Source organism: Zootoca vivipara, chromosome 13, assembly GCF_963506605.1.
Source record: "Zootoca vivipara chromosome 13, rZooViv1.1, whole genome shotgun sequence".
Classification (NCBI taxonomy): Eukaryota; Metazoa; Chordata; class Lepidosauria; order Squamata; family Lacertidae; genus Zootoca; species Zootoca vivipara.
Genome location: NC_083288.1, coordinates 47,165,487 through 47,176,538, shown reverse-complemented (window position 1 = coordinate 47,176,538; position 11,052 = coordinate 47,165,487). Strand labels below are relative to the sequence as shown.

The window sequence follows — 11,052 nt, the reverse complement described above, 5'->3', positions numbered from 1 at the left end:
GCCCTTTTTGTTGCTTTTAACCTCTCTAGCAAGCCTGAGTTCATTCTGTGCTTTAACTTTTCTGACTTTGTCTCTACATGTGCTGGCTGTTTGTTTGAATTCCTCTCTGGTGGCTTCATATAGATGTTAAAAAGCATGGGGGAGAGGACGGAATTCTGAGACTCCCCACAAGTGAGAGCCCAGGGGTCTGAACACTCATCCCTCAACACCACTTTCTGGACACGGCCCAGGAGAAAGGAGCGGAACCACTGTATGACAGTGCCCCCAGCTCCCAGCTCCTCTAGATGGTCCAGAAGGATGTCATGGTCAATGGCATCAAAGGCTGCTGAGAGATCCAGCAGAGCTAGGAAACAGCTTTCACCTTTGTCCCTAGCCCACCAGAGATCATCGACCAGTATGACCAAGGCAGTTTCAGTCCCATGATGAGGCCTGAATCCCGATTGGAAGAGATCCAAGTGGTTCTCATCCTCCAGGCATGGTTGGAGTTGTTCAGCAACCACCCACTTAAAAACTTTGCAAAATCAATGCAGGGGATCTTGGGGTCCTTACCAGGCCCTGATGGTGAAGGTTAGATTGTGAACCACCTGACAGAGTCTACTCCTGCTGTTTTCTGCAGATGCAATAGAGGCCGTGAAGATCGTCCTCTTCGCCTTTGCTATCACTACTTGGTAGCCTCGATGTTGAGCTCTAACCAGTGTCTGGTCTGATTAAGAATGAGTTTTCCACCACTAGAGCTCCAGTCGTCTCAGGGATTGTTTCATCACGCTAAGCACATTAAAATCCACACAAAGAATAGGTATGGTGGGGAATTTATGACTGATATGCTCCTGAAGATTCATCAATATTAACTGTTTATTTTTCCTATGGCATCAATTTTTGCACACATGTTCCCGTGTGTGTGTGTGTGTGTGTGTGTGTGTGTGTGTGTGTGTAAAAAACATTATTTGATTTTATGCAACTTCTGTACAAAACTGCAAATAAATTGGTGGCAGATCTGCATGATTTTTTTTTAGAAAGTCACAATTTTGAAAAAAAAAATAAGCTGTGTTCTGTTTTGAGTAATGTTTTAGGAAGCATGATTTTTTTAAAAAATAAAATGCAAATTGAATTGAATTTCCTGTGCATCATTAGTTGTTTCCAGATGAATTTAGGGCATCAAATGAAACTAAGCAGGGACTCTCCACATTAAGTTTAAGTATCTATAATGTTACAGTAGGCTTTTGCACCCTAATCCACTTGCACTCTACACATACAAAAATACAACAAAATCCTTCAATTCTTTCTCCTTATGAGTTGCTCTCTGCAATTCATGTGAGGCCTCAGCATTATGATGTAGCACTTAGGGGCAAAGATGCAGCCCAATAACCCAGCACTGGAGGACAGGATGGAGAAGATCTCCACCACTACCATATACTTCCCTTTGGTGCTCAGATAGGTTGGAACAAAGGACAACCAAACACTGCAAAAGAGCAACATGCTGAATGTAATGAACTTGGCTTCATTAAACGTATCTGGTAATTTGCGGGCTAAGAATGCCACAATGAAGCTGGCAATAGCCAAGAGGCCCAAGTAGCCCAGGACGGAGTAAAACATTGAAACGGAGCCTTCATTACATTGCACAATGATTTGCTCTGCTACGGAGTTCATGTCTAAATCAGGGAATGAGGGAGCAGTGGTCAGCCATACAGTACAAAGACTTGCTTGGATAACAGTGCAGGAAAGGACAATGGAGTTGCTCAGTTTTTTCCCCACCCACTTCCTCAGCTTGGACCCTGGTTTGGTAGCCATGAAAGCTACAACCACGGTGATGGTTTTGGCTAACACACAAGAAACAGCCATTGAGAAGACAATGCCAAAAGTCGGTTGTTGGAGGAGGCAGGTCACTGTGTTAGGTCTTCCAAGAAAGAGCAATGTAGAGAGGAAGCAGAGCAGGAGGGAGATGAGCAGCGTGTATGTGAGGTCCCGGTTGTTGGCTTTGACTATAGGAGTGTCTCTGTGCTGAATAAAAGTTCCCAACACCCAGGCTGAGGTCAGGGAAAAGGAAACAGCAATCATGGCTGAACTAGTCCCTAAACGCTCTTGGTAAGATAGAAAGGTTATTGTCTTAGGGATGCAATCATTTCTGTCTTTGCTTGCATGCTCTTCCTCTGGGCATCTGAAACAGTCATCAATATCTGAAAGAAACAGGGAAAGAGGCAGAAGTTGATCATGCTTGGTGCAATGGAGTTTACTGCCTAATCTGGATATACATATTAGACTGCCACTTTATTGAAAGTCCTCTTGAGCAATCCCGGAAGGCAGAAACTTATTTACACACAGTTCTTATTTACCACTTGCAAATTGCCAATCATTTGACCCCTGCATAATGGGGAAACTGAAGCAACAAATCACTTACCAATCTGGTTTGAAACCTTCCCTTCTGGACATGGAAGGCAATCATAGCAGCAAAATTGTTCTCCGTCCTTCGTTTTCTTCTGATAACCAGGCTGGCAGTGATCATTACACAGAGAAAGGGGAGGCACCTGCTCTTAAACAGGAAATGATTGCACTGGGAGTTTTTATTTTATTTTTACATTGTTCAAGCACTAATCATCAAATTAAACAACAACAACAACAACATTTGTTTAACCTCAGAAGCAAAATTGTCTTCCTTCCTTCCTTCCTAGGTGTCAGTGCTCATTGCACACAGAAATGGGAAGCAACTACCCTTACAGAGGAAAGAAATGGTGATGTGTGTTTTTATTTTTATTTTTGCATCATGCAAGTGCCAATCATCTTTTTTTCTTTTTTTAAAGGCCAGTCAATCAGCCCAATGACCTTTGCCTGGGATAATGCTTTCTATCCAGCCACACAATTGGATCTTCTATAGCATTGTTGTCCACATCAGCTAGCAGTCTACTTCTTTTGCATTCAAAGCATGGACAGTTTCACAGACATTCAGCACAACTATGCAATGAAAGGGAGTGCATTCGAATCCAATCAACACATCGAGCTGTGAAGCCTCTTCCCTCACACTCCATCCCCAAGAATGTCTAGATTCCATACCTTGTTAAAGCTTGTGTGCCAAACAATTCGATCTTCATTGATCATGAATTCATTGTCTTCCAGAGCTCTAGGATCCTCCACCCTTCCAACTTTCAACCGAAGGAAAGAATTGTTTGGAAACATGATCATGTTCATTATGTCAAATCCACCACCCCATTCCCCCTTTTCATTAAAGAACACTGTCTCTCCAGCTGAGTTATTAAAGGAAGTGTCTTGAAGATATGAGTGCATCTAGTGGAACGAGAAGAACATACAAGGAGACCAGAAACTAATGGAGCTTCTTTTGGAGAAGACATATGTTACTAGATACCCAAAGGACTGAATGAACTTCTATATTCCTCCACCGGTAACAAAAAGGATTACGTATTCACAAAAATATAACCTTCTTTCAGCTCACTGGAAAATGTAACCAACCCAAAATTATGTGGTGTTCACTAGAGGAATAAACCTAGAACAACCATTTCTACCTGATATGGTTAAGATAGTATCATCTAAGAAATAAAAAATATAAAAAGTGGGATATTACACTGTGGCAATTGGAAAATTCATGAGACAGTAGCAGGTAAAGTTCCTTTCAGTTTTAATAACAGGAGGAACGGGGAATCCAAAAGCCATCATGAAGTAAGATACAACTATGGTTACTAATAGATGCTTAATAGTGGTTACCAATGGATGGATTGAACCAAACTAACAGGAAGAATACAGTTCACACATTACCTGCCAAGGCTGCACTTCTGAAAGTTCAAACCTTTTGCTGCTCATAATTGATCTATAGTTGGATCGATATGAGTACATGACGTGAAGAGCATGGGCCACAACATAGACAGCATTATAGATACTGTAGCTGTGGGCTGTCATCCGCATTTCAAACTGAGGCCCAGGAAGGCTCTCCAGAGTCTCTTCCCCAGTGCAGGTTTCACTGCCTTCTATTGAGACATGGGATTTTGGAAGTTTACAGTCAAATGCTTTCTCCCAGAAGTCCATGAGAAATCCATCTCTCAAGTTACAATAAGGTTTTCTACTCTGAAGATATTCCTTGAACCCCAGAGGATCATTTGAGTGAATTGTGAAGCAAATGGCACCTTCGAAATGTTGAAGGTCCAAACCCCTATGAATGTCAAATAATATGAAATCAATTTCCGATGTCATAATCCACACTTTTCTAATTGATCTAAGTCCATCATTTGCAGGATCTCGCATGAATAAAACAGTTCTCAGCCATGCGATTACCACAGATTCTCCATACATTATAAATGTACTGACTGTATTATCTGTGAACGGTGCATACAATCTCAAGTACGTCTCATACATTTCATCAATACTATCTGAACGAAATTCTTCTGGGATTCTCTCTATGAAAGCCGAACAAATTCCATTCTGTCTAAGCAAGATCTCTATGTCATGCAAGAAGGATTCCCCACTGTTCCCATCGTCTGCAAAGAGCCCAACCCACGTCCATCCAAAATGTTTAAGAATTCTGATAATCCCGGTGTACTGAAGAGCTGAGTTGGGAACCATGCAGTAAAAGGAACGGGTAAGACTTGAGAGACCTTTCTCTGGAGGATATGAGCCATAGATGAGCTGGAAGAAATTAAGAAATACTGTAGAACTAGTTTTAGATAATTTTTTGTGTATATAGGTCTTTTGATACAACAAATACTCATTGAAGCAATCAGTTGATCTTATGAGAGTGGGATCCATGTTATGGTAATCTCACCCACCATTCTTTTTTAATTATTATTAAGAAGCAGTTCTGCATTGGAGTTGCAAGCACTTAATGGGGTTAGGTTTTCTTGGCAGGTCTTCAAGTACAAGCACCTGCCTATAACACCCATTAATTTCAACTGCTTGAATTGTAATTTCTACATGGAGTGCACCCATACAGGGTTTAAAACCCATGTCCAATGTCTGTCATATTCCTTCCATGTTTTGGAAAACAGAATTACTCCTAGAATAAAATTCTAGTAAAATTAAGCAGAGGGGGGGGGGAATCCCAAAGCCGCATGGGTAGACCATACCTGTGGAATCTTGTAGTGGCCTATGATCTCAGCCATTTGGAAAGAGGTATCAGAGCCCAATCCTCCAATGATGCTTAGGAGATTTTTTTGGCTGTCACATTTGTAGTTGGGGACAAACTTAGAGGATTTGAAGAGGAGTTCAAGAGTGCTATGGTAGGTCATCTTTGCATTGTTGTAGCTGTCATAGATATGGAACCCAAGTGTGACATTAGGCAAGATCCTGGGATTCTCATTTATCTCTTTCACAGCAAATGCCAAGGCCAGGATGTGCTGATAGAACTTTGTCACCAAACTGAAATGGAGAGTCCATTTATAATTTCAGAGGAGAACTCTGCAATGCATTAAATGTGCATGCAACACTAGTGGTCATTTCTTCCTCCGACTCAAATAGATTGTAATAAAAATCATATTATTTTATTGTCAGGTAAAATAATTGTCAGGGGTTGTCAGGTTTCTGAGGTGATTTAAACCTCCCTCTTCAGCTCAAATATAATTCAGGAAATCTGAGGCATAGTTTTGAAACACCACTTTGAGCTTTCCCAGAAAGCAGAAAACAACAAAGCACTGTTTTCATTTCTTGCTTCCTGCCAAATTGTATATAGTATTCAATATTTACTTTTTCGTACAAAAAGGTATCAGAAATTCTGGTGCGGATGCCGGTTAATTTTCATGTGGACTAATAAAAAAATCAGATTGATGTGCAATTTGGGGGAAACTAATATTAAGACTCAAAACAGGAGAAACTTGGAGAATATGAATTGGAAACAGACCCACTCAAATCTAAACTTTTAATAATAACATTTTAAAACCCCTTTGCCCCGAATCATGGCTCCCCTTGGTTGGATTGATTAATCCTGTGCTTTCTGGTGATTCATTGCATTGTTCTTTGTGAACCACACAAGCCAAGAAGATGTAGACAGGGAAAGGATGCTTACAATGCTGTGTCAAAGAGCTGCTGTGATGGCTGTTCTCTGAAGGAGACTTCATAGAGAGGGTAAATGATATGCGAAGCAATCCCACCAATGTGAAGGTCACCTGCCTCATACCATTCATGTAGAACAGGGAGGGAATCGGTCATTGGGCATTTCATAGTGTCTGCTTTGCCCCCTACTGGAAGCAAGAAAAGCAGCATCAGAAAGAACCACAGCATTCTAGGCTTCTTTTTAGATCAGGGTATGGTGGACAGTGCTGGGTCCTGGCAATGTAGCAGCTATTGAAGTGATATTGACAAGCAAAATTTTGGGATCTGAAGGATTGCAAATGTGTGCCTTGATTAGTAGCTGAAATTGGCAGCACTCCAATATCAAATGTGGCTGAGCAGATGAAGAATATCAGAAACTGTCGGAAAACAAACTGACAGAAATTTGTCTGCCTTTGGCCCCTTACTCCCAAGCTCCCAATTTGGCTAAAGTGTATTTATAACCACTTTCAGAATGGCTTCTTGATTTCTTTCTCCTGACTTCTATAAAGCAGTTGGAATTTTCACTAGCGGAAGAGATTATAGTCTTCTGGTTAATTACTGGGCGAATAATTACTTCTTAAGAGCTAATTCTCTTGACTGACACTTTTGGTGCAAACTTGTTGTTTCTTTGTTGGAGATCTGACCACAGCAATTCTCTATTGTTGTTTTTAGGAGCATGCACAGTGGCAAATTTCTTACAGTGGGGATATGGAGAATGTGGTTGTGCTCATGATCTCTTTGTGGGCTTGTCAGGGCCCTCTGGTTGGGCACTCATAGAACAGAATACTTGATGGGATAGGCCTCTGCCTAGATTCTGACCTTGTCCTTATTTCCCTTCCCACTGATGTTCCCTGGATCCTTTTTCAAGGACAATTATAAGGTGGAAAGGAGCTGAGTGATAGTCCTTGCGGGATTTGTCATCTTTCCCCAGGGCCTGCAAGACAGAGCTGTTCCACCTGGCCTTTGGGTTGGACTTAGTCTGACCCCTGTGTTTCCCTCCCTCATGGCTTGGATTTGTGGACTACTTAAAATCAGGCTGCATTTTAAATTTTAATATTGTATTTTATTCTGTATTTTAATTAATTGCTTTTTATGTTTTATTGTAATTTTCTTGGTGTGAGCTGACCTGAGCCCGGTTTTGACTGGGGAGGGTGGGGTATAAATAATGTTGTTGTTGTTGTTGTTCTGGCCTTAGCGATCCCTGGCACTGTCTTTTTTGCCATGACTCCATCCTCTAGAAGTCCAGGTTCTCTGCTGTTAAACTTGTATTCTACTCATTCAGTCATAAATTGCAGCTCAGAAATGAAGCACTGGGCAGAAGGGGGGGGGGAGAGTGATCACAGTAAGGGGAGGTATAAACCTTATGTTCCTCAGTTGATTAGATATTGTAACTCAACAATACGAAATTGTCATTTCTCATCAACTGAGGGGTGTGTGTGTGTGTGTGTGTGTGTTGAGTCATGCTTAGTAGAGATTATAAATCTCGTGTTTTGAACTGAATGAAGCCTGAAGATCAGCGGGGAAGCAGCTCACTACGTTTCCACCACTGCTGGATAAAGTTTATGAGAACAAGTCAGCCCAGTTTGATTTAGCTGGTTGGTATAAGACATTAATAAACAAAGAATGAAATTGCCAGTCATTAGCCTATCAATAGAAGCCATCAACCATGCAGGTGACTGCCTAGCATAGAAGGAAAGGCCTCTCTGCCCAGAATTATAATTGCTCGGGGCAATCAGCCATTGTACAGCTCTGTAGCAGACAGAGAAATATGGTTCAGGTAATATCCCAGCAAATATCTCTCACACCACCAAGGTCCCTGGGAGATCACGTTTGGGGGCTGTGCACAATTTAGTGTCTGTTGAATATCACAATTTAATTTAGTGTCTGTTGAATATCAATATTCAATCTGTGCGAGCATTTCAGTTTTTTCATGCTCTTTAATTCACTCTTGCAGATTCTGTTCTAGGTATGCATTCTATCAGAGAACATAGGGTCACTTATGTTGGAACGTGGTCACTTTCCATTCATTCTAACAAAGTATTCAAAATGTGAACAGTGAAAGAGAGATTATAATGCGATTGATAGTTAAACGAACATGGTGGAAAATCTGATTATATTGAATTCTGTAAATTTTACCAGGACTCATGTGAAGGATATATTACAGGAAAGCTGCTCTGTGAGGAGCTATTTATTTATTTATACATACACACACACACACACCCTGCTCATCTGGCTGGGTTTCCCCAGCCACTCTGGGTGGCTCCAAACTGAATATTATTAATAAAACAGTGATAAAACATCAAACATAAAAAAATTCCCAAAACAGGGCTGCCTTCAGATGTCTTCTAAAAGTCAGATAGTTGTTTATTTCCTTGACATCAGACAGGATGGCATTCCACAGGGTGGGCGCCACTACTGAGAAGGCCCTCTGCCTGGTACCCTTCAGGCTGAGGTGGTTTCAGGCTTTAAAGGTCAGCACCAACACTTGGAATTGTCCTCAGAAATGTATTGGGATCCAATGTAGGCCTTTCTGGACTGATACTATATGGTCTTGGTCACCACTCCCAGTCACCAGTCTAGATTCTGGATTAGTTGTAGTTTCTGGGTCACCTTCAAAGATAGCCCCACGTATAGTACACTGCAGTAGTCCAAGTGGGAGATAACCAGAGCATGCACCACTCTGGGAAGACAGTCTGCGGGCAAGTAGGGTCTCAGCCTGCGTACCAGATGGAGCTGGTATACAGCTGCCCTGGACATAGAATTGACCTGCACCTCCATGGACAACTGTGAACCCAAAATGCGAACCTGCTCCTTCAGGGGCACAGTTGCCCCATTCAGGACCAGGGAGTCCCCTACACCTGTTGTGACGGAGCAATGGCATTTTCCCCCATGGCGCCATTGCGCCTTCCCTCACTTAAATATAGTGCACCCACCTCACAGAACACCACTTCCATGACTTCCCACAAAAATCCCCACTTGTTGGGGACTTGTGTGAGAGAAAACTTAATAATTTAGAGTCTCAGGCAGGATTTGATCAAATAAACAATATATATTTTATTTAACAAAGGAAGTTTATGACATGAGTGGGTAAAACATAGGATACTTCAGATTATAATGTTATTTTACTTCAGTCCTTTCTCAGTTGTTGCACTTAATTATTTGCTTCTTAAACAAGGTGGTACTTCTTGTCAGTTACACGCCCCTTAGAGAACCCTACTCCTGAGGTACTCCAGGTAACAGACCCAAGGGATCACTGGTTTGGGAGTCTTCTCCCCTCCTGGAGGGGAATCTCTCCCCTCCTGACTGGAATGGGTCCTAAACAGACTGTATTCTCACAGCTTCTACTTCTCCTGGCTCAGCCTCAGTCTCCCAGTTAATTCCTGGCCTAATTATTCTTACAGGAAACCACACACTGTCCTTCACACAAAGCTCAGAGACTCCTTACTCTAGCTTGTGATATATTCCTCAGAGTGGATGTTTCTACCCAGAACCAACTATCTCTCCTCTCTCTCCCTATCTCCCTACCTGACTCCTAACCTATCATCTCCCAAACTCAATCTCAACATACTCCAAACCAAACTAAATCCTGCCTCTCCAAATCCTCTCCTTTTCAACTCCCTCTCCTGGAAACCCCGGCCAATCATAAGTTGCCATTCGTTTCACCATTTACTGGCAGGAAAAAAAAACACTTGTTGAACCAACCTGCCTAGCAAAACCAAACTTTTCCGCCACACCTGAACGCCCCCTGTCCCCCCAAAACAGTATTGCTGTCTTGTCAGGATTCAACCTCAATCTGTTAGCCGCCATCCATCCTCCAACCGCCTCCAGACACTCACACAGGACCTTCACCGCCTACACTGGTTCTGATTTAAAAGAGAGGTAGAGCTGGGTATCATTCGCATACTGATGAACACCCAGCCCAAACCCCCTGATGATCTCTCCCAGTGGCTGCATGCAGATGTTAAAAAGCATGGAGGAGAAGACAGAACCCTGAGGCACCCCGCAAGTGAGAGCCCAGGCACATGAACACTCATCCCCCCCCCACTTTCTGAACATGGACCAGGAGGAAGGAGCGGAACCACTGTATGAGACTGCACCCAGCTCCCAAGCCCTCTAGACGGTCCAGAAGGATGTTATGGTCGATGGTGTCAAAGGCTGCTGAGAGATCCAGCAGAGCTAAGAAACAGCTCTCACCTTTGTCCCTAGCCCACCAGAGATCATCGACCAGTGCGACCAAGGCAGTTTCAGTCCCATTAAGAAGCCTGAATCCCGATTGGAAGAGATCCAAATGGTCTGCATCCTCCAGGCATGCCTGGAGTTGTTCAGCAACCACCCACTTAAAAACTTTGCAAAATCAATGCAGGGGATCTTGGGGTCCTTACCAGGCCCTGATGGTGAAGGTTAGATTGTAAACCACCTGAAAGAGTCTACTCCTGCTGTTTTCTGCAGATGCAATAGAGGCCGTGAAGATCGTCCTCTTCGCCTTTGCTATCACCACTTGGTAGCCTCGATGTTGAGCTCTAACCAGTGTCTGGTCCGATTCAGAATGAGTTTTCTACCACTAGAGTGCTAGTCATCTCAGGGATTGTTTCATCACACTAAGCTCTAGTGAATACCACAGGGCTGTATGCAGTTCACCAATTAGCACGTTAAAATCCACACAAAAAATAGGTACGGTGGGGAATTTATGACTGATCTGCTCCTGAAGATTCATCAATATTAACTGTTTATTTCTCCTATGGCATCAATTTTTGCACACACATTCCCAAGTGTGTGTGTGTGTGTGTGTAAAATACATTATTTGATTTTATGCAACTTCTGTACAAAACTGCAAATAAATTGGTGGCAGATCTGCATGAATTCTTTTTAAAGACAGTCACAATTTTGAAAAATTAAGCTGTGTTCTGTTTTGAGTAATGTTTCAGGAAGCATGAATAATTTTTATAATAAAATGCAAATTGAATTTAACTTCCTGTGCATCATTAGTTGCTTCCATATGAATTTAGGGCATCAAATGAAACTAAGCAG

The 11,052-nt window shown here is 42.3% G+C and overlaps 1 protein-coding gene across 1 annotated transcript; it reads right to left on the bottom strand.

Annotated features, from left to right (window-relative positions):
* Positions 1-1,272: 1,272 nt before the first annotated feature.
* LOC118078103 (vomeronasal type-2 receptor 26-like) lies at positions 1,273-6,141 on the bottom strand. The gene is made up of 5 exons (XM_035101827.2): positions 5,999-6,141; positions 5,064-5,355; positions 3,046-3,276; positions 2,396-2,522; positions 1,273-2,174 (listed from the first exon to the last, which is right to left on the bottom strand). Exons 1-5 carry the CDS (start codon positions 6,139-6,141, stop codon positions 1,273-1,275), a joined length of 1,695 nt encoding a protein of 564 aa, XP_034957718.2.
* Between the last annotated feature and the right edge of the window lie 4,911 nt (positions 6,142-11,052).

Coding starts and splice junctions, on each gene's coding strand:
- LOC118078103 (XM_035101827.2), bottom strand. CDS start 6,141: ATGACCGATTCCCTCCCTGTTCTACATGAATGGTATGAGGCAGGTGAC. Junction 5,356..5,998: donor CAGCTCTTTGACACAGCATT/GTAAGCATCCTT, acceptor TCTCCATTTCAG/TTTGGTGACAAAGTTCTATC. Junction 3,277..5,063: donor GCCACTACAAGATTCCACAG/GTATGGTCTACC, acceptor TCGTTCCACTAG/ATGCACTCATATCTTCAAGA.